The sequence below is a fragment of the Cynocephalus volans genome, chromosome 12 (genome assembly GCF_027409185.1).
Source record: "Cynocephalus volans isolate mCynVol1 chromosome 12, mCynVol1.pri, whole genome shotgun sequence".
Classification (NCBI taxonomy): domain Eukaryota; kingdom Metazoa; phylum Chordata; class Mammalia; order Dermoptera; family Cynocephalidae; genus Cynocephalus; species Cynocephalus volans.
In genome coordinates this window covers 70853618-70880780 of record NC_084471.1, presented here as the reverse complement: position 1 = coordinate 70880780, position 27163 = coordinate 70853618, and the positions used below count along the sequence as shown (strand labels likewise).

Sequence of the window (27163 nt, the reverse complement as noted above, 5' to 3'; positions counted from 1 at the left end):
AAGAGAGAAAGCAAGCATCAGAATCAGACATATTGGAATTATCAGGCTAAAAATCTAAAATAACTATGATTAATATGCTAAGGAATCTTATGGAAAAACTGGACAACATGTAAGAACAGATGGATAATGTAAGTAGAGAGATGAAAACTCTTAAGAAAGAATTAAAAGGAAATGCTAGAAATCAAAACCAGAAGTGAAAAATGACTTTAGTGGGCTCATCAGTAGACTGGACATGACTAAAGAAAGAATCAGTGAGATTGAAAATATGTCAACAGAAACTTCCCAAAGTGAAAAGCAAAGAGAAAAAAGAATCACAAAACAGTGGAATATCCAAATACAATAGAAGTAAATAAACTCATAATCATAGATTGTAGTAAAATAATTAAGAGATGAGATTTTAGTATTTACTACGTTTATTTTAATATAACTTATTCAATTGTAAGTTTGGATAATTTAATGTTTAATAATAGTTTGTTTAGCAACCAGCTCACAAAATTAATGAAAATTTAACAAGCTCTCCGAAGTCAGTATGAACTGGCACACTGCTGCTGAAATAACTTAAAAACCTATTGGAATTACCATGTTTAGACTTAAATACCATTCGTTAAGTTTCCATTATGTACTAAACACAATGCTAAGAAAATTTGCTTGTATTATCTCATTCAGTTCTCATAACTATGAGATAGATATCATCATTGCCATTTTTTAAAATTAAAAATGTAGGTTAGTCAGTCTCAAAATCAGACACCTAGAATATAGCAAAGCTAAGATTTGAGCCCACATCAGTGCTCTTTCTATTCACTGTCTTCTGAAGCTTTCAGTATAAGACTAGATCAAGAAAAGATGTACTGACACTTGGTTTCTCCATTTTCCTGAAGTTATTTACCCCACTCTCACTACAGCTCCACTGTGAAACCCATAAATCCTGTGCCTCATTAGACAAAGGGACTATTAGTCATGGTAATTCTTCAGGACACTACCATGGTTACTAAACAGAGCCTAGTGCTCCATCCTGGACATTCCAGAAGAGGACAGGGAGGAGCTGAGATGGCCTTCTTCAACTTATGTCTATTGGGATATCAAAATTCCTTTCGGAACAAAAAAAAGGACACAGCTGAAGAAAAAAGTAAGGGGAATATAGAATACAGGATCATAAGGGCCACTTCTTTTCCTAGCCACTTGCTAGCCATTTCTTTTCCTACCTGGGGTTAGAGATCTATTCTCCAAGACCAACAGTTACACTAGTTAAAATTATGAAATAGGAACAGTATCCATTCAGCTTCACTGTCCTGTCATTTAATATTCTTATTAAGACACACAATTTGTTCAGCCAAATAAATGTATTCTTATGCATTAATTTCCTCATTTAGCCAACATTTATTAAGGCTTTACGTTGTGGCCAGGCTTTACGTTGGTGGCCAGAGTTACAAAGATAAGTAAAATAAGGCCTCTGCTATGAAGTGGCTGACTTCATAGCACAGGAAAATAAGTATGCAAACAAAAAAATTGCAATATAGTATATAGTTAAGTTAAATGTGGAATGTTATCAAACCACAAAAGGGTAAGTGTCTGATACTATTGGATTTGGAATAAGAATGGGAGGATCCTGTAGAGAAGACTTCGCACAGGACATGCTTCCAGAACTGAGTGTTAAAGGATAATTGGAGTTCACCAAGTAAAGAAGGAGGGAATATAGCACAAAGGAACAGAGACCTATTAAGAGAGAGAGAGAGCCATTTTAAATGAATTCCACATACCTAGGTACAGATGAAAAGTGAAGTGGAGAGGTACTGGGAGGTAGACCTTGAAACCAAGTAGGGGCCATTTAATCGAGGATGCTGTTCACCATGCTAAGCATTTTAACTTTATAAGGAGCCGTTGAAGAATTTTTAGTAGGCAGTTAGTAAATATTAGATCTGTGTTATATTTACATCCATGCCTCAAGCATAATACAGGTTTAATAAATATTTGTAGGGTGAATGAATGGATAAATGATTTTGGATGACTATAAGACAGGAAGTTACAAGAGGCTTCCCCAGAGATATGACAAATTATTTAGGTCTTAAAAGAAGAATTGTTTAAATAAATAGAAATGGAGGATAAAGGGCATTCCAGGTAGAATGGAGAACATGTATGAAGGAAATTAAGTGTAGGTGGGTACTGAAGCAAAAGTTGTATTGGGGTGGGGAAAGAGGTGACTTGGGAAAGTAGAAAGAACAGTGTTAAGATTGTGAAGGACAGGGCTGACAGGTTGGCTCACTTGTTTAAAGTGCAGCCTTGTGGGCCGACCCCGTGGCGCACTCGGGCGAGTCCGGCACTGGGAGTGCTACAGCACTCCAGCCGCGGGTTCAGATCCTATATAGGGATGGCCGGTGCGCTCACTGGCTGAGCACCGTGCGGCGGGTCACAAAAAAGACAAATAAATAAATAAATAAATAAAGTGCAGCCTTGTGATACCAAGGGTCATGGGTTCAGATGCTTGTACTGGCCAGCTGTTAAAAAAAATATTTATATATATATGTATGTATGTATAGTTGAAGGACAATCTTATATAGACTTCCACTAAGCGTTCTCTGTCCTCTTTCTAATATCATTCAAGAAGCTTTGTTTTACTATCCAGCTTCCAGGTAAGTTTTATGCAAACGGTCCCCCTGGTGCACCCTAGAAATCCCTTAGTAGCCTTATACCAGCCCTCTCCCCTTACCCCACTCCAGTTGAGTCCCAGCGTTATGCCACAGGGCTATTCTTGTCTCCAAATAAAGAGGAGTTGTTCCTACCCTTTCTCAGAAAAACACACCCTTCAAGAAAACCACAAATTTCCCTTGCTCCAGGCCAAGAGTAAGCCTCTCCTGGCTACTCCAATCCTACCTGCCCCTACTAGATGGGACTCCCTCACCATGAAGGAACTTAGCACCCAGCCTGGGGTTTTCCTACCCAGTTAACAACTGAAACACTGGTCAACAATCCAAAGAGGCCTGGGTCTTATTTCTAATTAATTTCTTTGTAGGCTAGGCAAAGAGGAAGACTTCACTTTATAAAAACCAGAGTCCTTTATGGGATGATAGGGAAGTATCCTGATGTCATATGGTTGCCCAAGTTTTCTCATTCTCATCCAAGCAGAGGCAGGAGGCTTGGCCAAACTGGTGGCCTGGAATATGAGCTTAGAGGGAAGCCTGGACATCAAATTTGCCACCCCTACTCCCTGCTCATTTCCTCCCACCCCCAATTTTACACCTCCAGTTACCCTCTCAAAACATGGACAGAGGATTTTCACTTACTAATTTCTGGTTAATCCATGATTTTGTTGGCTCAAGCACTTAATAATTAACAACTATTTATGATGTATGTACTGTGTGCCAGGCACTGTACTAAATACTCTACATGCTTTATTTCATTTAATCCTTTCAACATTCCTGTGAGGTAAGTATTACTATTCCCTTTTACCAATAAGGAAACTGAAGCTCAAAGAGTTTAACTGTAGTTACCCAGGGTCACAGCAATGGAGCCAAAATTTGATTCCAAATTGTCTGACATCTGTGCCTGTGCTTTTAGACACTGTTATATATGGGGACAAATGAGACAGCTCACATTTCCTGTGAGCAGGCCACTGTACAGATGATTGGTGGTCAGCCTTTCTGGGAAATTCTATTAACCCCCAAACCCTGAGTTCAAATGTCAGGTGGGCTTTAGTATAAAGTTATTCGCTGTTCCCTAACAAGTGGTTGTTGAGATTGCCAGGAGCCCACTATTCACTCAGCTGAATGGTGACTTTGCTCTGCTGACTTGGGAACTCCTACATGGAGTCAAAACCTTGCAAGCTTCTCCCATAGCCCCTGGGCAATTTCCTTAGAGAGTTAACAACATTCTACAACTTCAGAGTAGTGTTCTGCAAGCAAAAGAAAGAGTCTGATCTCTCATTCTCTCTCTCTCTCTCTCTCTCTCTCTCTCTCTCAAATACATATACATATGCACACACTTCAGAGAATCATAATTTTGTGGTCCAACTACTATATTCAGATATCAAAACAATGGTTTGATTTGTTTTCTCTACTTAAAACTCAAACTTTCCTGGAGTTATTATTGAAAACTCAATGCTAGGAGTACATCCAAACATATTATTACTCCAAAGAAAACTAGGGAGTTTCACTTCTGAAACAAGAATTTAGTGAAATCACCATTTGACAATGGCAACCAGTTATCACCGAGCCCATCCTTACATGTGCCATCTTGAATTGAATGTGGCCCAGCTGATCCTGTGTTGTCGCTCACCAGTTCAGCATCTGTAAACTAACCACCAACTACAAATCCCTGGTATATACCTGCCACTAAGCATCAAACTAGCAAGCTTGGATCAATTAATAAGTACATGTTGAAAGCTGAATGTAATTACAGTAGAATCTCTCATCACAAATTAATAGTTGGTCAGTTAATTTTTTAAAAGATAAAATTGTAAATTGGGGGATCAAGAAAAGACACATATTTACACATTTTATTTTCAGTTAATATGTGTAAATGTAGATTCATTTACCAACTTTTCTTTTTTTTTTTAAAGATGACCGGTAAGGGGATCTTAACCCTTGACTTGGTCTTGTCAGCACCATGCTCTCCCAAGTGAGCTAACCAGCCATCCCTATATAGGGATTCGAACCCATGGCCTTGGTGTTATCAGCACCATACTCTCCCAAGTGAGCCACGGGCTGACCCTATTTACCAACTTTTTTGATAGCATGCCAAAGAAATTTCTTTTCTTTGAAAATGTGTCTATTGATGAGTGCCTTGCTCTTTTTACCCCCTCAGTGTATCATCTACAATTTCCAGTTTAGTTTATTTAAAGTGGAGTCACACTTTTAAAGCAATTTTTTTATGATTTTCCCCAAATCTTTTATAGTTATCTTCCCCATGTATAATACAACAAAAATATTTAAAGGTCTTTTAAAATTCTTTTTTAAAGTAATATTACATATAAAGAATAGTGCTAAAAGACTCTTTTTTTTTTTGGTCTTTGTTGTGACCGGCACTCAGCCAGTGAGTGCACCGGCCATTCCTATATAGGATCCAAACCCGCCGTGGGAGCGTCGCCGTGCTCCCAGCGCCGCACTCTCCCCAGTGCGCCACGGGCTCAGCCCGTGCTAAAAGGCTCTTAATGAAAAATAAGAATCCCCTGTCCCAGCCTTCTCATCTCCACTCTCCAGGTGCAATCATTTTCAACTATTTTAGTTGTTTCTTTTGGTAATTACTTTGCTACTTCTAAAGAAACTGTTTATATAATATATATTGATTTATCTGTTTTTGGTTTTTTGTTTTCTTTTGGTAAAGTCAATTTTTTTATTTTATCAATATACAATGTAGTTTATTTTCGTGTCCTTTTACCGATTCCTCCCTCCCCCCTTCCTCTCTCCACTCCCACCCATGAACATCTTATCTGTTCACTTGTCTTAACAAGTTCAAGGAATTGTGATTGTTGTGTCTTCTTCCCCGCACCCCCACATTTGTGTATTTATTTATTTATTTTTAGCTCCCACAAATAAGTGAGAACATGTGGTACTTCTCTTTCTGTGCATGACTTATTTCACTTAATATAATTTTTTCTAAGTCCATCCATGTTGCTGCGAATGGTAATATTTCATTCTTTTTTGTAGCAGAGTAGAATTCCATTATGTAGATATGCCACATTTTCTGTATCCACTCATCTGATGATGGACATTTGGGCTGGTTCCAATTCTTGGCTATTGTAAATAGTGCTGCAATAAACATTGGAGTACAGGTATCTCTTTGACATGAATGATGATTTCCATTCCTCTGGGTATATTCCCAGCAGTGGAATAGCTGGGTCATATGGTAGATCTATCTGTAATTGTTTGAGGAACATCCAAACTATTTTCCATAAAGGCTGCACCATTTTGCAGTCCCACCAACAGTATAGGAAGGTTCCTTTTTCTCCGCAAATTGCCAGCATTTATCATTCTCAGTCTTTTGGATATTAGCCATCCTAACTGGAGTGAGATGGTATCTCAGTTTGGTTTTGCTTTGCATTTCCTGAATGCTGAGTGATGTTGAGCATTTTTTCATGTGTCTGTTGGCCATTTGTATATCTTCCTTTGAGAAATGCCTGTTCAGCTCCTTTGCCCATTTTTTAATTGGGTTACTTGTTTTTTTGCTGTAAGGTTGTTTGAGTTCCTTGTATATTCCGGATATTAATCCTTTGTCAGATGCATATTTTGCAGATATTTTCTCCCACTCTGTTGGTTGTCTTTTAACTCAGTTAATTGTTTCTTTTGCACTGCAGAAGCTTTTTAGTTTGATATAATCCCATTTGTTTATTTTTCTTTTGGTTGCCTGTGCTTTGGGGTCGTATTCATGAAGTCTGTGCCCAATACTGCTTCCTGGAGTGTTTCCCCTATGTTTTCTTTAAGGAATTTTATTGTTTCAGGGTGTATATTTAGTTCTTTAATCCATTTTGAGTTGATTCTGGTATACGGTGAGAGGTATGAGTCTAGTTTCATTCTCCTGCATGTGGATATCCAGTTTTCCCAGCACCATTTGCTGAATAGGCAGTCTCTTCCCCAGTGTGTAGACTTGGTGCCTTTGTCAAATATCAGATGGCTGTAGACATATGGGTTGATTTCTGGATTCTCTATTCTATTCCATTGATCCATGTGTCTGTTTGTGTGCTACTACCATTCTGTTTTGGTTATTATCGCTTTGTAGTATAGTTTAAAGTCAGGTGGTGCTATGCTTCTAGCTTTTTTTTTTTTTTTTTTTTTGCTCAGAATTGCTTTGGCTATTCATGATCTTTTGTTATTCCATATAAATGAAAGGATAGTTTTTTCCATTTCAGAGAAAAATGTCATTGGAATTTTGATGGGGATTGCATTGAATTTGTAGATCACTTTGGGTAGTATGGACATTTTCACAATTTTAATTCCTCACATCTGAGAGCATGGGATATCTTTCCATCTTCTTGTGTCCACTTTAATTTCTCTCAACAGTGGTTTGTAGTTCTCATTGTAGAGATTCTATAAAGCAAACATCTCATTGTAGAGATTCTATGTAGAGATTCTATTAAGCAAACATCACCCTGATACCAAAACCAGACAAAGATACAAGAACAACAACAACAAAAACTACAGGCCAATATCCTTGATGAATATAGATGCAAAAATCCTCAATAAAATATTAGCTAACAGAACACAACAACACATACACAAAATTATACACCATGATCAAATAGGATTCATCCCAGGAATGCAAGGTTGGTTCAACATATGCAAATCAAGAAATATGATACACCACATCAATAAAACAAAGACATAGTCCATATGATCATCTCTATAGATGCTGAAAAAGCATTTGACAAAATTCAACATTCGTTCATGATAAATATTCTCTACAAGTTAGGTATAGACAGAAAGTATCCCAACATAATTAAAGCCATATATGATAAACCCACTGCCAATATCATCCTGAATGGGGAAAAACTGAAAGCTTTTCCATTAAGAACATGAACTAGACAAAGATGCCCACTCTCACCACTCCTATTCAACATAGTGTTGGAAGTACTAGCCAGAGCAATCAGAGAAGAGAAGGAAATAAAGGGCATACAGATTGGAAAAGATGAAGTCAAACTGTCCCTGTTTGCAGATGACATGATCCTATATATCAAACAGCCTAAAGCCTCTACAAAAAAACTCTTGGAGTTGATAAATGATTTCAGCAAAGTTGCAGGATACAAAATCAACACACAAAAATCAGTAGCATTCCTATACTCCACCAGCGAACATGCAGAAAGAGAAATCAAGAAAGCTAGCCCATTTACAATAGCCACCAAAAAAATAAAATACTTAGGAATAAAGTTAACCAAGGATGTGAAAAATCTCATTTTTGGTTTTATATATTGCCTTCCTGTTATGACAGCTGAGAATTTAGCCTTCTTACACCACACACTTCCCATCCCCCACCCTAATTTTCCAGTATAGCTATATCACATTTTTAGGTTTAGGTAGGCAGAAGTCTAAGAATAACCCTCAATAAACCTCACCCATGTATAATCCCTTCCCCTTTGAGTGTGGGTAGAATCTCCAAATAAGAGGGCCAGCCCGTGGCTCACTTGGGAGAGTGTGCTGCTGATAACACCAAGGCCACGGGTTCAGATCCCTATATAGGAATGGCCGGTTAGCTCACTTCGGAGAGCCTAGTGCTGACAACACCAAGTCAAGGGTTGAGATCCCCTTACCGGATCTTTAAAAAAAAAAAAGAGAAACTCCAAATAAGGTGAGATAACACTCTGGCGATTGTTAAGTTATATGGAACAAGGGAGATTATCTGGGTGGGCCTAATCTAATCACTCAAGCTCTTTAAAAGCAAAGAGTTTTCTCCAACCAAAAGGTTTCTCCAGCAAAAGAGGGATTCAGAGATTGGAGGCATAAGTGGTACTTGACACATCACTGCTGGCTTTGAAGATGTGGAAGCCTCATGCCAAGGAATACAGGTGGCCTTTAGGAGCTGAGCATGGTTCATGGCTGAAAGTCAGCAAGGCCTCAGTTTTATAACCACAAGGAACTGAATTCTGCTGACAACCTGAAGGAACCTGGAAGTGGAGTCTTCCCTACAGCTTCCAGATGAGACCTCAGCCCAGCCAACACCTTGATTTCAGCCTTGTGATACTCTAAGCAGTAAATCCAGTCAAGCCTGTCCAGACTTCTGACCTTCAGAACTGTGAGATTATAAATGGATTTTTTTAGCCACTTAATTTATGATAAATTTTTTGTTTGTCCCTAGAATTACGACTTGACACCATCTTTTCATTTGCTGGGTTCTGTGTGTACCTATTGTTACTTTTTTCCCCAGTACTTCAACAGGTCTGTGAAATACCCATTGATATTTTTTTCCAATCACTCAAAATAATCTGTCCGTTCCATTTTTTCCCAAACTGCCTCTCTCCTACTCTAGTCTGGACTGTTTACTGTCTAAGCCTGTTGCATATCCCTGCTGTCCTGGGACTTGCTTCAGCCTCTCTCCAAGACTGTATTCCTTGTTTCCTAGATCCCATGTTCTTTCTTGGTTTTCTCCCTCCCTTTCCTGGAATATATCTTTGAGTCACTTTCTAAGTATTCTAAGAAGGTATATTTATGAGTTCAGAATGGGTTTTTTCCATCCTTACACTTGATTGACAGTTTTTCCAGATACGAAATTCTAGATTGAAAATCATTTTCTCAGAATTCTGAATGTATGTCTTTATTGTCCTCTAGCTTCAAATTAGATTCCTTTGTATGTAGCTAGTTTCTTTATATCTTTCTGGAAGTTTTTAATTTTCTTTTTGTTCCCTAGTATTCTGAAATTTCATAATACCGGAACTTGCAGTAGTCTTTTTTCATTCATTGTGATGGACATTACATGAGCTCTTTCATTCTAGACATTTGTGCTCTTCATTTCTGAGAAATTTTTTTTATTGTTTATTCCCTATTTCCTCTCTTCTCTTTTTTGAACTCCTATTTGGCAGCTATAAAACCTCCTGAATTGATCTTCTGACTTATTAATCTTTCTCTATATTTTTCCTTTTTTATTATTATTTACTCTTTGGGAGCCTTCCTCAATTTTATCTTCCAGCCTTCTGTGTTAATCATCTATTGCTGTGTAACTAATTACCCTAACACATAGAGGCTTAAAACAACAAACGTTTATTACCTCACAGTTTCTGTGAGTCAGGAGTCCAGGAGCAGCTTAGCTAGATGGTTCTGGCTCAGGGTTTCTCACGTGGTTACAGACAGGATGTCATCAAGTGCTGCAGTCATATAGTGGCTGGAGATGGAGTAGGGCTGGGGATCCATTTCCAAGATGACCAGAGGCCTCAGTTCCTCTCTGGCTATTGACAAGACACCTCAGTTTTTCACCACATGGGCCTTTTCATAAGCTGCTTGAGTATTTTTATACAGCAGCTAACTCCTCAGAGCAGGTGATGAGAGAAAGAGAGAGAGAAGAAAGGAAGCCAAAATGCCTTTTTATCACCTAGTCTCAAAAGTGACCATCACTTCCACCTTTTCTGTTTGTTAGAGGAGAGTCACTAAATCCAGCCCATACCCAAGAGAAGGGGAATTAAGCTCCACTTCTTGAAGGGAGGAATATCAAAGAATTTGTGGACATATGTGAAAACTACCATACTTTTATATCAGAATATTTTATTTTGGTTATTTTAATTTCCAAGGGTCATTTTTGATCCTCTGGTTTTCCTTTTTCGTATTTTCCCTATGGATATTATACTTTATTTGAAGTTCTTTTCTGTTCCCTGCATTAGCTGTGTTTCCTCTGAGCCCTTTTTTCTATGAATTTATTTTGGTCTCTGTTTTTCTTATTGATTACTGTCCTCAAGTAACTGGTGATCCTTGGACCTCTGTTCTGATTTAAGAGTGAGGAATAAAAAAGTTGACTGGAAGCATATGGGGGAATTGTCCATTGTGGGCTTCACTAGAAGCTTTCCTTTGGATATCTACAATTTCTCCAGGGAAGAATCCTGTAATTATTTCTCTGGGGATTGGTTATATGCCTGTCTGTGAACAAACTGGGACCATGACAGGAGAAGGGCATATTGAAAGTCTCTCTTTTGAGGATCTTGATTTTCCACTTATTCACCAGACCTTCAATCCTGCCCTCACAGTGAATCCTATCCGGGGGTGCAGTGCCTCCTAGGTTTAGTTCCTCTAGAGAAATCTTTCCTTTCCTTGTTAGGACAGGGTGGTTTGCCTGGTTGTGCCAGACGCTCTGTAGACAAAGTTTCAGTGACCACTTTCCTTTTTTTTTTTTTTTTTTTAATTTTATTTTGTCGATGTACATTGTGGCTGATTATTGCTCCCCATCACCAAAACCTCCCTCCCTTCCCCCTCCCCCCTCCCCCCCAACAATGTCCTTTCTGTTTGCTTGTCGTATCAACTTCAAGTAATTGTGGTTGTTATATCTTCTCCCCGCCCCCCAGGTTTTTTTTTTGTGTGTGTGTGTGTGTGTGTGAATTATATATTAATTTTTAGCTCCCACCAATAAGTGAGAACATGTGGTATTTCTCTTTCTGTGCCTGACTTGTTTCACTTAATATAATTCTCTCAAGGTCCATCCATGTTGTTGCAAATGGCAGTATTTCGTTTGTTTTTTAGCTTGTATTTCATTCGTTTTATAGCTGAGTAGTATTCCATTGTGTAGATGTACCACATTTTCCGTATCCACTCATCTGATGATGGACATTTGGGCTGGTTCCAACTCTTGGCTATTGTAAAGAGTGCTGCGATGAACATTGGGGAACAGGTATACCTTCGACTTGATGATTTCCATTCCTCTGGGTATATTCCCAACAGTGGGATAGCTGGGTCGTATGGTAGATCTATCTGCAATTGTTCAGTGACCACTTTCCTATTCTTGGCATGTTCCTTACTCCTACCTCCTGTGATACCTATTACATTCTAAGTTTTGAGCCTTTCAGATGAATTAGTTCAATTCTAGATGTATCCTCACTATAGAAACTTAGGTAAAACCTTCTCTACTCTCTTAGGTTAGTTGCCACCCGCCTATCCACTTTCCATTTTCTAAAAGATATTTCAACTAAAATATTTCATCTGCTATAGTATCCTTGCTCCCTCTCTTTGCTCTTGATGCCATTGGGATGATGATGACAGTGACAATGATGATGTCATTTTAGCAAATTTGGGAGGGAAAGGAAATAAATTCATATAGTCAGTCAACCATTTTCTAAAACTTTTTTTGATGATGCAATTTCAAAATTACAGAAAACTTGTAAGACTAATCCAAACAAACTCTCTACACTCTTAACCCAAATTAACCAATTGTGAATATTTTGCTACTCTCTCCTTTTTGCTTTGTAGCCATCTATCTATCTAATGTCTATTTTTTTCTCAGCTACTTGAGAATAAGTTGCTCATATTATGTCCCTTTACCTCCATATATTTCAGTTTGTATTTCCTGAGAACATCAACCCACAGTACAGGTATCAAACACAGAAAATTGTAACATTGATATAACAGTATTACATAATTATCTCTAATCCATATTACAGTTTTGCCAATTGTCCCATTAATGTCTTTATAGCAAAATTTTTCCATCCAGAATCTAATTAAGGATCAAGCAGTGCATTCAGTGAGCATGTCTCTTTAGTCTCCTTTAATCTGGTGCAGTTTCTCTGTCTTTCTTTGTTTTATAACATTGACATTTTTGTAATTGTACAGGCAAGACATTTTGTAGAATATTTCTTAATTTGGGTTTGTCTGATGTTTCTCATGATTAGGTACAGTTTAAATATTTTTGACAGGAATAAGCAACATTATGTCCTCAGTATATCATATCAGGAGGCTCATGATGTCATTTTGTCCTGTTACTGGTGATGTTAACTTTGACTACTTAAGGTGGTGTTTGCCAGTTTTCTCTCCTGTCAAGTTACCATTTTCTTTTTGTAATTAATAATTTCTAGAAAGATACTTCGAAAAAATGTAACTATTCTTCATCAAACTTTCAGCCACTAGACTTAGCATCCATTGACGGTTCTGTGTGAATCAGTTATTTTTGTGATACTTGCAAAATGGTAATTTTCTAACCCCAATCTATTTTAAGTCATAGTTTACAGCAATTTTTTAAGTGACCCATCTTTACTGAGTTTTTCCAAAACATTCAACTTAATTTTTATAGAAACCACTGCTCTTTTTTTCCCACACATTAGTTTAAATAATATTTCATTAAATTACAAAATCGCAGTCATGAAGCAAAACCAGCATAAATTGGGGAATCACAGCTGACTCTTGGTAAGCATGCAGTTCACCTTGTGGGAGAATTATGCAGGTATGCTAGAAATAGCTCTCAGCTGCAACAGGAGTGTTGTTGAGGCATCTTTTAATGTTTTCAGAAGAAATGTAGAACATAAGTTAATTTAGCAAGCCTATTAATGGAGCTTCTTTAGAAGAGCTTCTACTGTATTTAATTCTGAGCTGTTCATATTTTGTTCTAAAATGTGTCAAGAAACGAGGGCATCATAATTACTAATAAAAATTTAAATGACCTTGTCCTGGCCCAAGTTGGAGGCTGCTGAATGTTTGCCAAATTCAATATATGAGCTAGGGTGCAGGAGAAGGATAAATGTCAATTCCCTTTCCAGACATAATTTAGACTTTTAGAATTCCTTGTGGTGAATTATCACCCAAAGATAATGGTATCTGGCAAAAATTGACAGGTTATCTTAAAATTCAGATGGAAAGGGACCCACAATAGCCAAAGCCATCTTGAACAAAGCTGGAGTACTCACACTTCCCAATTATGAATCTCCTACAAAGCTACAGTAATCAAGACAATGTGGTACTGGTATAAGTAATGACATATATACCAATAGAATAGAATTGAGAGTCCAGAAATAAACATTTACATTTATGACCAATTGATTTTCGATGAGAGTGCCAAGACAATTCAACAAGGAAAGAATAGTCTTTTCAACAGATAGTGCTGGAAAAGCTGAATATTCACATGCAAAAGAAGGAAATTGGACCTCTGCCTTACACTATTTACAAAAATTAACTCAAGATGGATCATAAACATAAAACTAAAATTTTAAAACTCTTAGAAGAAAACATAGGAATAAATTTTTGTGAACTTGGGTTATGTATGACACCAAAAGCACAAGTGACAGAAGGAAAAAGGGATAAATTGGACTTCATCAAAATTAAAAACTTTTGTAAATGTTTGGATTACAAAACAGATTTAAAATAAAGAAGTATAGAGGCTGGCTGGCTAGCTCAGTTGGTTAGAGCATGGTGTTAAAACACCAAGGTCAAGATTTTGGATCCCTGCACCCACCAGCTGCAAAAATAAATAAAATAAAGAATAAATATTTATTAAATCAATAATCATGAAATAATTAATTATTTATTAATTTTAACTGTTGAACAGTTGCATGAGAAAGTCTCTGAGCCTAGACAATTTTTTTTTTTTTGGCAGCTGGCCAGTATGGGGATCCATACCTACAACCTTGGTGTTAATAAGGCTGAACTCTAAACAACTGAGCTAACAAGCCACCCCTGAGCCCAGACAGTTTTGATGGGACAGTTTTTCAAACTTTTAAGACACAGAATCCATTCTTAAAAGCACAGAAAACAGTGAATATGATTGATTTTCAAAAAACAAAATTGATAACATAAAAATAATAAGACTATAGTACAAAAGAGGATGCCATAGACTAATGTATATAAATGGACAAATCCCACTAGCAGATCAAATTCAAGAATATATTAAAGGTAGTTATCTACCACAAAGTATAGTTTTGTCCCAGGAATACAGTGGTGATTTAATATTAGGGAGTAGATTAATATAATACATCATACCTATATGTCAAATGAAAAAGATATATATATATATATATATACTCATACATAGATACAACCTCTCACTATAAACTAAAAAGACATTCGATATTTTTTTAAAATCCTTTGTAGGGCCGGCCCCGTGCGCACTCGGGAGAGTGCAGCGCTTGGGAGCGCACCGGCGCTCCCGCCGCGGATTTGGATCCTATATAGGAATGGCCGGTGCACTCACTGGCTGAGCTCGGTGCGGGCGACACCAAGCCAAGGGTTGCGATCCCCTTACCAGTCACAAACAAACAAACAAACAAACAAAATCCTTTGTAAATTATGAATAAAAGGATGTTTCCTAGCATAATAAAGACTTCCCACCTCACATCATACACACAAAAAATTCCAGATGAGTTAGAGAGCTGAACATATAAAACAAAACTATAGATATATTAGAAGAAAACATAGAATATTTGTACAATCTTACGGTGGTTTTTGGAAAACTTTCCTCATAGGACATTAAGCCCAGAAGCCTAAAAGACGTTGGCAATTTTTACTAAATAAAAAAATTTTAGGGCCAGCCCGTGGCTCACTTGGGAGAGTGTGGTGCTGATAACACCAAGGCCACAGTTCGGATCCCTATGTAAGGATGGCTGGTTAGCTCACTTGGGAGAGCGTGGTGCTGACAACACCAAGTCAAGGATTAAGATCCCCTTACTGGTCATCTTTAAAAAAAGAAAAAAAAATTTTAATTGTGTATCAAAAGACATCATAAATCTAAAAGTCAGGAGACTCAGAAAATTTTATTTGCCATATATAGATGTATGTGTAGATGTGTGTGTATATATACACATGCACATATATACACACATATACACACACATATATGTATAGTTCATGTATACAATAATATTCAGAATATATAAAAAGCTCCTAAGTAAGACACCAATCCAGGCTCTCCCTCTCATCCTACATCATATATTTTATTGGGAACTGATTGTGCCAGGCATGGTGTTAGGCACTGGAAATACAACAGTGACAATAAATAAGTAAATAAATAAAAAAGTAATGAATGTTGCGAAGAAAAGTGGCAATGAAATAGAAAAGATGTCATAAACTGCCAGATGTAGCCTGATGACATGTTCAGTCTACACAGTGTTTTTTTAAAATTTGGACCAACGTTTAAAAATCAAGAGCGTTTATGTAAAACCTACATTTCTGACTTCTCTTAAAAATTTAGATCTGGCTACGCTGGCCCTAAATTGTGCCCCTAAATGACAACAGACAGAATAAAGTAGCAGTACCCCTTCAGATGAGATAGGTTTCTTACTCAGCGTGCTTTACTCATAAACATCTACCTGGCCATTATAGACAATTGAGTTTGTAGATCCCATGATGAAGCACAACTTGGAGAGGACCACTTTAGATAGAGTAATCAAGAAGGTATTGTTTGAGCAACACCCTGAAGAATGAGAATGGCTAGCTGTGTGTAGAGCTCAGGCTAGAGCTTCATCTTTATAAGAGCAGATTTCAAAATCTATGAACAGTTCAATGTCAAAACTGTAGCAGGGCACCTCCACCTCCCATTTTGACAGACTGCTTTCAAAGCATCCCAGTCATAAGCCTGAAACTCATCTCCCACTTCTGACACTCCTTTTTAACTGTGAAAACCCTAACATATCTATGTACTCTGCCCATCATCCATGACCTTATAACAAAAGAAACCATAGAACAGTATTTCTGATGACACTGCCCTTAACGCAATTCAGGCCACTTGGCTACCCTCTGCTAAGTTTGGCTTCAGCCATATCATTTAATCTTCCACCTGAACATTCTGTTCAATAATAATTATGGTCTAGTCCTCGTATTTCCTTGAAGCCATTTGCACTGCCCCAGAGCTGAAGCTTGGCCACAAGGCCAAGCTCTGGAGCTCAGAGCTCTTGGTTCTGGCCAAGCTCTGGCTGACCTCTGGGAGCTCGTTATAAGGCCACGAAAAGTGTTGAGCTCCAGGGAAACCTGTTGAGACAAAGGTAAGTGTACTTGGCTTTCCTCTAGGATGTTTAGGCTTTCTAGAGTGATTAGTGCCATAACCACAGACCTCAAGTGGGCACCCAGGGCTGCCTGACAATCCTATTATATTTCCCTGGTCACTCTCCCACTCCTCAAGGCAACTATTTCACATCCCTCCTTGAATCTCTAAAACTTCTCTCCTATCCTCACTCTGAGCTGATAACTTTCTTGCTCCTTATTTGAGAAACTAGAAACAATCAGAAGAGACTTTTCATCATCACATCTAACATTCTGTACCTTCCCTCTGGTACAATGAACTGACTCCACTGGTGTACTGGATTCCATTCCTTTTTACCTACTCCAGGGTTTTGCTACTAAAATGATCACCTCTCCCTCAGTTTTTTCCTCTTCCCAAATCACTTTGATCAGTGTCTAAATGTGTTATTATTATCTCTTCCATCTGGGCCAACAAAAAGAAAAACTTCCTTGACCACACTGTCCCCTCAAGCTATTGCCCTCATTTCTTTCTCCACCCTCTTCTCCCCACTACCACTCCTGATTATACTGAAACTCCTGGAAAGAGAAGTTTATACTCACATTCCAGAGAAAAACAATTGTACTGATTGGCCTCACTTAAATTCATCATCACCAAACTTAAGTGGGCCTTTGTGGCTGCCTAGAATTGAGACTATACTTCCTTGTTCCCTGCCCTTCCCACTCTCCTGGAGGTCTTTTCATACCTTCTCTTTCTTCAAACCTCCAACACCTCCTCCCACACCTTCATTCTCATATAATGACTTGTCTTCTATTTCACAGGGAAAACAGAAGCAATCGGAAGATAATTTCTGTAAGTTCTCACAAACTACTTCTATCCATCTACCTGCAACTCTGCCTATGTATCTCCTCTTAATATGAATGAATGGTCCATGCAACTATTGAAATGAACCCTTCCACTTGTGCTTCAGATCCTATATCTTTTTGCCTACTCAAGGACACCACTATAATTCTCGCTCTCTTGCATTAATTTTTCCACTTCTGATCGTTCCTTTCTGCGTACGTACATGCTATAATTTCTTTCTTCCATTTTAAAACCCCACATTCCCTATTTCCCTATCCTCTATAGAGCAAAATTCCTCAAAAGAGTTGTCTGCTCTTGCTGTCTCTGATTCTTCTCCTGCCATTCTCTTGAGCCCACACTAACCAGCCTCTTGCTCCACCACTCCACTAAAACTGCTTATCCAGTACCAGAAACATATATATTTCTAAATTACATATTAAGCTCTTATTTCTCATCTTAACATAACGGCAGAAAAGTGGAACAGGGCTCAGATGGTTCTGAATCCTGGTGCTGCTGAGGTTGCTGTGGTCAGCTGGGAAGAGTTTGAGCCTGTGGACCACCATAATGGGGAACATGCCTCATACCTTTCTATTACTTGAGAACTGGTTTGGCTAAGTTGGACAGAGCTCCACCTTGTAACGCAAAGGTCAAGGGTTCAGATCCTCATACTAGCCAGTGCAGAAAAATTTTTTTTTAAAAAACTGGTTTGGGAAATTCACAAGGGAGACAGGGAACGTATGGATAAAATACAGCATTCTCAATGGCTTCTAGCAAGCCCACATCCATCTTCCTTACTCCAGTCTTTCTCACCCCAATTTCTATGTCCATTAATTCAAGGAACCCACAGTTCTTGACTCTTTACACACCCTTAGTTCCACAAGCTAAACGATCTTGAAGGACTCTTCTTTGTAACCCATCCTTGTTTCGAGAATGATTCCCTGGGCCCAATTTTCTGGCGATTTCACCTTGTTAATACATTCACTCAAGTGGCTCGACTCTGCAGTCCACCTGCTCTAGCACTTCAGCCTGTTCTCCATGCTCATTCCCACCTGGCTCCTCAGCTAGGCCTTTAACAGCAACTATAAAAATGAACCTATTAATAGCCACACTTTTCATTCTTAACACTTTTACTATCATATTTTTAAGTCATTCACTTTTTCTTTGAAGAAGCATAGGTTTTTTTCCTCCTAGTAGGTGTAAGTGTATTAACACTCAACTCAAAAAGGGCCCACTCAAGCTTTCCTTATTGTAGTCACAGTGAAAACTCACAGAGGTGAGTCAGCACATGTAATCAAACATTCTGCCAGTCCCTGTCTCCTTCCTTCCCTCCTGATAAAGAACCAAGGTAGAAAAACCAAAGAGGAAAGTGGGGTGTGGGGAGCATACTTTGGTCTATTCTCGACTTCTGAAACTCAGTTTTATCAGGTACCTAAAGTTGTTCAGATTCAGAAGCCTAACTCACACTATTCACAGTGCCTGTTTCCTCACCTATAAATGGAGATGATTATATCTGCCTTTGATTTGTTGTGAAGATTAAATGAAATAATGTATGTAATGCACCTACAACCTATGTTGGACATAAAATTGTACAACAGATGATTGGAGGAAAAATTATAAACCACATGAAAGTTAACTATTTACATATGGAATATAGTCCCTATGAGTGGAATATCTTTGTCCACTACTCAAGACATACTTGCCAAGATAGGATACCTGGAAAGCAATATTTTTAACCATAAGATTCCTTGAGGAGTAAAAAATGCTGGCTGGCTTCAAAGAATATTTCATCTAGGCCTTGAAAGAGCCTAGTCAACTATAGTTGCCCACAGAAGAGCACCCCTAACCAGTGACCAGAACTCTCATGTCTGCCAGTTGGTAAATTCCTGTCTCCCAGACTTCCCTTTGCAATCCTAATACTGGTTGCTCCTACAGGTTCAGCCCAGCTTCCAGAGTTTGTTCACCTTATGCCCTAGTCTTTTGATTGCCTAAGCTTTCCCTTCTGTCCTGCCCAGGTGAGCATGGCTCTATTTCTGTCCTTTCCTTTGCTGAATCTGTCTCACCACCTGTTTTGGACCCTGCTCACCTGTCTACTCTTAGCTTCATACCTAGACACTCCTCTTAGTCCAGGAGTGTCTTGGTCTTGATTTCTCTAATCTGGCCCTTTGCTGAGATAGCTCTCTTGCCTTGTTATATGAAAACCCTAGGTCAGGCTGGATATAGCCATAACACAGGTCCAGGCACTCAGGTCATTGCCTGCTGACAGGAATCTCAGAGGCAAATCAGTGGGGGTGGGTGGTAGGGAGAGATTATGCTTGTTCTTTTCTTGAGACAATTGAGACAAATGACCTCTCCCTGCCATACTCTTCAGTGGCAGCCATCTAGCCATAGACACACACTGACCCCCAAGCTCTGCACATCCAAAAGGCTTCACTCCAGCTTCCTTCAGTGTTGCCCTTGTCATTCCCCTTCCCAGAGGAACTCACTAATGAGTCCTCAGAGTTGCTGTCACTTCCAGTTCCAAATGAATTTCCTCAAAGATAGGCTAGACCTCAAGTCTTCAGTAAAAGCTGAACACATCTCACTTATGTTCTCATTTTCTGGATCCTGTCAGAAGACACATAGATGATCTTCCCAACCCTGTCTGGAATGTCCTCCTCTCAGTTTCCTAGATTTGCTGGCCTCTCTGAGCTGCCTGTTTGATGACCCATCTGTTAGGAGACAAGAGAGACGCCATTTTTAGACTCCAGCAGAGGGCACTGTAGTTCTGGATTTTCAAACGAGCGTAAACAGCACAATTCAGTCAAGAATGAACTGGCCAGAGCCTCAGACCCCCTCTGCCTGTCCAAATGGATATACCTACTGACGTTATAGAAGTGTATCTTGGAAACAACCCAGACTATCTTGTAACTGCTACAGACCACTATCATTTATCCATATGAAAACTGGAGGGGGAAGATACTCATGCTACTCATACCTTTACTCTGTCAAAGCCTAGGGAGTGGGCCCACCTCCAAGCTAGGTGATTGTATTTGTACTGCAGCAGACAAGCCACTTTCTCCACAGGGTTTCAGCCTTTCCCCACTGGTCTACCCCACTATGACTGGTCCACTGGCAAAGTGACCCACCGAATTCCAGTGCTCTCTGCTCCTCCAGTGCTGACCATAGGAAATGATATTCCACATTTCAGTAGAGCTCAGGGAAACAGGCAATGATGTCATGTTCGCCACCCAACTCAAGGCTTCTCTAGATGAGCAGACACCCTTAACCACCACTGACCTTACACAGGGGACCCCATCATAGGGCTGGTTTTATCAGTCCATGTTTACCCTTAGTCCTTGGTCTTTCCTGGAAGCCCTGATTAGGTTAAGAACATGTGGTGGTTGAGAGCATGGGTTCTGGAGACAAACTACCTGGGTTAAACTCATGTCTCTGCCACATGCTAGTTACCTGACCTTGGGCAAATTACTAAACTTCTCTGTGCTTCTGTTTCCTCTTTGTAAAATAATAATAGTACCTACCTCATAGAGTTGTGCCAAGCATATTTACTAAGTATTAACTATTTTTATTGTCGCTAGAAAATCCACATACTCCACTTTGCATCTACAGTCTGCAACCAGCACTAAATCTCAGTGTTGTCTTGTGCCCATCTACTTCCCCTGTATTCAGAAACCTGAACAAGTACACCACTTAGAGGAAGATATTTTTAGACATGGAGGCAAAGGAACTGCCTTCATATGGAAAATGTGCCCTGGAAATTGGTCTGGTTCCCTGGGCTCATGCTTCTGTCCACTTCCTCCCAAAGCGCTGACAATTTCCTTGTATCAGGGAAGAAAATTTTCAAACACATTTTAGCCAATTTCTTTTTTTCTTTTTTTTTTTTTTAAGCCAGTCAAATTTAGCAGTGAGGGGTTGTATACCAACTTTAGTGACACTAGTATTGATAAGTTCTGATATCCCACTACCATCCAATCAGGCCAGTTTCAATATATCTTAATGCTCCAGCTGACTTCAAGGGATTAATGCCCAATATTTGATATGACCTCTTAGACAGGAGTCATTTTTTATGTACAATACCATAACATTTTCTCACAATGAATTTCGCAATGAATTTTTTCTCAATGAATTTTTCTCATGTATGAATTTCTAGTGAGGGTAGTATTACTCTGATTGTAGTTACTCTGCTTGCAGCAAAACCAACTCCAAGACAACTGCAAGTAATGTGTGCTTGATATTATCATCACTATGTTCCAAGCATCTGGAACCAAATACCCTAACCTAGAAGTCACACTTCTGAGAGCCACTGGGGTAGACCCATTCTAAAAATTCTTTAACCTGAAAACATTGTGGCAAATCAGCCCCAGTTCCAACAAACAGAGGCAATGGCAAAGTAATGAATAACTAAGATTCCATGACCACCCCTGGGTCACAGGGAAGCCAGTAGCAGTGAGAAATCTGTGCCATTAATTTGGATTGGTGAAAGATCCATCCAAGTCCTTTTATACCACCCACGATGTCCTTCATAGTCTATTCAAAGCATTAAATGTGGTTTTATGGCAACCCCCAATTTATGGCCCAGTTCTAGAAGAAGCTATTCAGGGTACTTCATATCTATTTACCAACAAAGACCATTCAGAACATGGAATTAACTGGGTGGGTGAAGAACCTTTGTTGTACCACCTACCAACAAAATGATTGGCTCATCTATCTTGCACAGCGGAATTTACTTATAAAGAGCTCATTGCATCCCTGTACCAGAACATGCCCTTTCACAGTAGCTGTGGCATGATTCTTACCAACCCCATTCCACCCTTCACCCCAGGTGCCTTCCAAATCTTGGCGGCTTGGGGAAGCTATGGGTTACCAAGAATATCTCCCAGTGTGCCCAAAAAAGGAGGCAAGGTGTATACCAATTGGTTCTTGATTCGGGAGGAAGGCATCCAAGTGGGTGATACTGTCCAACACACCTCCAAGCACACAGTCACTATCCATATTGGAAGCTGGGAGCCTGCTACTTGGACACTTTGAGATAACAGAGAATATCATCTGGTTGTACCCTTAAGGACAATCAGTCTGAAGTCTCAGGACCAGATAAAGAGCTCCCACTGTCACCTGAGCTCAGACCAATAATTACTCTCAGTCCAGGTCCCACTGCTCATTAGGAATATGCTCTTGTTCTTTTTCCTTAGTCTACGTCTATTTATCCATAAACGTTCTGCCACTCCCACCTTTCCCAAAGTCAAACAACAAAGCTCAAATGACACCGCTTCCAGGACATGGCCCTTAATTGCTACAATCTGTGATTAGGTACAGAATAGCCCCCTGGATCAGTACAGGCTTCCAGATCTCTGTATTTTTATTTTTGGAGGCTGGCCAATAAGGGGATCTGAACCCATGACCTCCATGTTATCAGCACCACACTCTAATCAAGTGAGCTAACTGGCTAGCCCCAGATCTCTATACTTTAACCACGGCTTCAGTACTGGCACCTCTCCAAGTTCTCAACTGTACAAGGAAAGGATTCAAACTGTGCCCCACTCTGGTGGTATCATTATTTCAGATAGAGAATGTTAAAGATTTCAATTGGAGGGCAAAAGAAAGAGAGGAGGGACAGAAATGACGAATGAGTAGGGCCAAGCCAGGAAGAAGGGGGAAAAGCAGGAACTGAGAAAGAACTCCAGAAGTGGCATCTCCACTCTCCACCAGAAATGAGTCAGCGATCCTTAACAGTTTCCAAAGAGAGTGGCAAACTCTGATCCAGTTCCTGACAAGCATCAGTAACCAAGAAAGAGGGAGTGTGACAGAGCTGCTGCTCCATGAAAACAGAACAGAGGCACTGAAAACAGCAGATGCGGAGCTGGATTTCACTCTGCATCTGAGACTTGCTGAAGTCGATAGGGCAAGGAGCCTAATCCCTTTTTGGGTTGGGTGACAGAATGGATGGAACAGCCAAGAGATAGAAATTTTTCAGCCACCCTAGACAGCTCTCTTTTTCTCACCCCCTCACCAATTCATGCTCTTCTGCTTCTTAAATTTTTCCCAAACCCATCCACTCTTGTTCAGGATTCTGAGATGCAAGCCAAATCTAGCCTATTTAAGCAAAACATGAATGTATTAAAAGAATATTGGGAAGCACATAAAAGCTGCAGGAGGAATGGAGAACCAAGTGGTAGACAGTAACCAGAAACAGTTCTCAGAATCATGCCTTAGACCTGCTCTGGTACAGACACTACTGTATTCAATGCTATGGTGGGCACTGCTGGTGCCAAGGATGCTGGGTCCTGGATGCTGCTGCTGGAAACAACATGCAGCTTCATTGCTGCCACTTCGCATCACTAGCAAAAGACATTATATGGCCACTGCTTCCTTGCAACCTCAACTTTGATTTAAAATCTGGAGCAGATGCATTTGATTGGTCTAGCCAAAACTTTTTCTCCATGCCCTTGCTGCAAGAGAGGCTGGGTAAGGAAGATCTGGTATATCAGACTCTATAGGGAGATACAGGTTTTGCTTCATAAGAGGTGATTCCCAATCATAATGAGTGCTTGGTGGCCACACTATACTACACTACCTTTCCAGCCCCATCCCTTGCCCCTCTCCGCTTCACACAGCACTGTGGGCTCCAAATCAATAGAAAGCTCTCTAATGCCTCTCTAATGCTTCTGATATACTTGCCATTCTGCTGCCTGGAATGCTTTTCCTTATTCTACCATAGCCCATGAACTTCTTATCTTCTAAGACTTAGCTCAAACATAACTTCCCCTGTTAGGCCATTTGAAGTTCTACAGATATGCCAATCCCAGGAAAGGAGTGTCCTCCTAGATAAGGGGCCTTTTCCCCCTGTGCTAATCCTAAGTATATGTCCAATATCCTGATTCCGGCAGGAGTCCACTCAAAACCCAGGAGTCAGGGATAAGCAAAAAAGTGGCAAGGGAGGTCTTGGGATCACTGGCTTCTCCCTCCCTCTCTTCTCTCACAGGCATGGCGATTTGACTCCTGAGAATCGGATGTGCATAGCTAGGAGAGATCCCTGCCATGTGCCTGGTTGGCATGGAGACCAGGGAATCAGAGAATCAAATAGCCCCATTTGCCAAGTACTCAGAATAAGTCTGCTTTCATTTCAGACCAGAAGGAACCAGTGCCCACTAGGCTTCCCCCCATTACCTCAGAAGATGGGAATTATTCTGTGCACCAGAATAGCCACACAAAGTACCACGAAGCTGTAAGGAAGGTGTTGTTGAAGACATGTAAGTATCTTGGAGTAGGCACCATGTTAGGGGATGAAGAGTTCCTAAAGAATGGCTGGGGTGTGATGGGGCATGGTTATAAGGCTGGGGGGGGGGAGACAGGAAGAGAGACTGAGAAGAGGAGGAAGAGAGTAAACTTGAATGGTGGGTTGAGCATGCTAAAATAAAAATTGAATCAGACTTGGATGAAGAAGATCCAGGTTTGAGTCTTAGTTCTGCCTCTTTTGGGGTAAATCACTTATCCTTTATTAACCTGCTGACTCATTTGTTTAGAGAGCGAGAGAGAGAATGCCTGCTCTATTGCTCTACCAATCTTACAGAACTGTTGTGAGGATCACAGCAAAAATGACACAATTTAGGGAAGTACTTTGTGTGTTAACATGCACTATCCCTGTGAGAAGTGGTAGACCGAGCACCAGCTTTGGAATTTGATTAAACTGAGTTTAAATTCCAAACAAGTTGTGTGACCTTGGGCAAGTTCCTATAACCATTTAACCTCTCTGAACCATCTGAAAATGGGAATAATACTCTTTAGCACTGTTGTGAAAGTTAGAAAAAAATGTACATTTAAAAATCATCTAGGACAAACTCCTGATACATGCAATAACATAAAATAACTTGTAGGTATCTCCAGGGAATTATGGTATGTAAAGGAAGCCAATCCCAAAAAGATCACATAGTGTATGATACCATTTATATAACATTCTTAAAATAACAAAATTTTAGAAATGGATGACAGATAATTGATTACCAAAGGGGATGTGTATGGCCATAAAGCAGAAATTCCAGGATCCAGGTGGTGATGAAGTCTTTATCGACATGTTAATATCTTGGTGTGGTAGAGTGTTGTAGTTTTGCAAGATGTTACCATTGGGGAGGAATAGGTAAAGGGCACACAGGATCTCCCTGTATTATTTCTAACTATGTGAATCTATAATTATCTCAAAATTAAAGTTTAATTTAAAAAACTAAAATACTTCCAGAAATCAAAATAGGTATATTCACAAAGAGGGGTAGCTAAGTTATTTCAAATAGCAAAACTTTTTTAAAGCTTATTATTAATTAGTAGGGAAAAAAACCACGTCAAAAATGTAGCATCTACTCAATCATTAGGAATTTTTTAAAAATAATTATAAAGACTATATAGCAAACAAGAATATTAGGCTATAATTCTAAGTTTTAAGAATTTACAAATTTTATACAGAATTAGGTTTTACCAAATAAATAGTGAAAATATGGTTATTTTTAAAAGCATCTAGGTAAGTCTGATATTATTTCAAAATTTTTAAAAACACCTAATACAACGTCTAGAACATGACAGGTACTTGATGAATGACATCTATTAGCAGTATCTAAACATGAGGTGGTATCATTTTAAGTTTCTGAGAATTACCCAGAGTGAGCAAAGAAAGGTATTTTTTCACAGAGGAGGGAAGGGAATGAGGATGATTAAGCCCAGAAAAAAAGAAAAATTATGAATCATTGAACCCCATCTTGTATATTTCCCAAGTGGGTTGACCACTTGTTTTCCACCATCTTAGCACTTGGGGAAAGCTTTCTTGGGGATGGTTTTACTAGCAGCAGGAAGAACCAAGACGGATTCATCTGACCATGAAGGGTGTGAGAAGCTGGAATCCGGAAGTGAAACAGGGTGTGGTGACCACATTCTCAGGACCTCTCAGTACCTGGTCAGGTCCAGTTGCTGGGCTGGGCTTTTGCTGCCCTGAGGCAGAAAAGTAAGCAGAGAACTTGAAGAAATCTGATTACCTGTCATTCTCCCAACCCATTCAGTCCCCAATCAGGTCTTCAGAGTCCCCTTGACTGATGCTCAGAATTTCAGCTTCTGGCGATCCCCTGATCCCCGAGTGCATCCAGAGGAAACCACACCATGGATCCAGAGCCCACGCCACTGTCTCATCAAAAGCCCAATGACCAGGTTAGGCTAGGCGGGGTTAGGGTGTGAAGACCAAGGGAAGTACTCTCTCTCCTCACTTAAATCCTTAGAGACTATTTCATCTCTGCTCAGAGTTAGGGAATAGAAGGAGAGGTTTGGGTTCCACCAGGGAAAGCTAGCCCCAGAATCTGGGCAGTGGTGGCATTCAAAAGAGTTAGAGATTTGTTGTCTATGTCTTTGTGTTTCACCTTGCAATTATGACTTTTTTTTTAAAAAGATGACCGGTAAGGGGATCTGAACCCATGGCCTTGGTGTTATCAGCACCACACTCTCCCGAGTGAGCCACAGGCCGGCCCACAATTATGACTTCTGAGCAGGCACAAGATGAGTGTGTATAGCATTCTAGTGGGAGCCCAGGGATATTTCCACTCTCTTCACTGCTGCCTTCCCCCCGCCTCCAACCACCACCCCATTGACAGCCCTGCTTCTTCATCACTTCCCCTGCCCCTTCTGCCCTGAGGTAGTCTTGGAGGCTATTTTTAAGAATACCCCCGCTCTGGCCTGGCCTGGCTGAATTTGAGACCCTCTCTCTCATTTTCAGGTTTATGGATCATTCTATTCTCAATGACAGAAACTTCAGTCTATATTGAGGAGGATGTGGTTACAGAAGGGCAAGATGGACTGTGAAAGGGAATGCAAAGAAGGGGAAAGAGGGAAGTGTTGCAGCCCAGATGTCTGACTGATGGGCGGAGGGGATCAAGAAAGCAGAGTAAACAGATTGGACTAAAAGTCACTTGTGTGTACTGAAGTTGGGGAGGAGGGTTATTCCAATGCCCAGATTCCTGGGAGA

The 27163-nt window shown here is 39.8% G+C and overlaps 1 protein-coding gene across 1 annotated transcript; it reads left to right on the top strand.

Moving 5' to 3' along the window:
* Positions 1–1047: 1047 nt before the first annotated feature.
* Positions 1048–26963, top strand: SPMIP11 (sperm microtubule inner protein 11). Its single transcript, XM_063115595.1, has 4 exons — positions 1048–1126; positions 24297–24419; positions 26211–26355; positions 26915–26963. Exons 1-4 carry the CDS (start codon positions 1048–1050, stop codon positions 26961–26963), a joined length of 396 nt encoding a protein of 131 aa, XP_062971665.1.
* The last annotated feature ends 200 nt before the right edge of the window (positions 26964–27163 follow it).

Bases quoted from the DNA above. Each gene is read 5' to 3' on its own strand.
- SPMIP11 (XM_063115595.1), top strand. From the start codon at position 1,048: ATGGCCTTCTTCAACTTATGTCTATTGGGATATCAAAATTCCTTTCGG. The intron at 1,127-24,296 runs GTAAGGGGAATA...CTTTCATTTCAG, and splicing joins GGACACAGCTGAAGAAAAAA to ACCAGAAGGAACCAGTGCCC. The intron at 26,356-26,914 runs GTTAGGCTAGGC...TCTCATTTTCAG, and splicing joins ATCAAAAGCCCAATGACCAG to GTTTATGGATCATTCTATTC.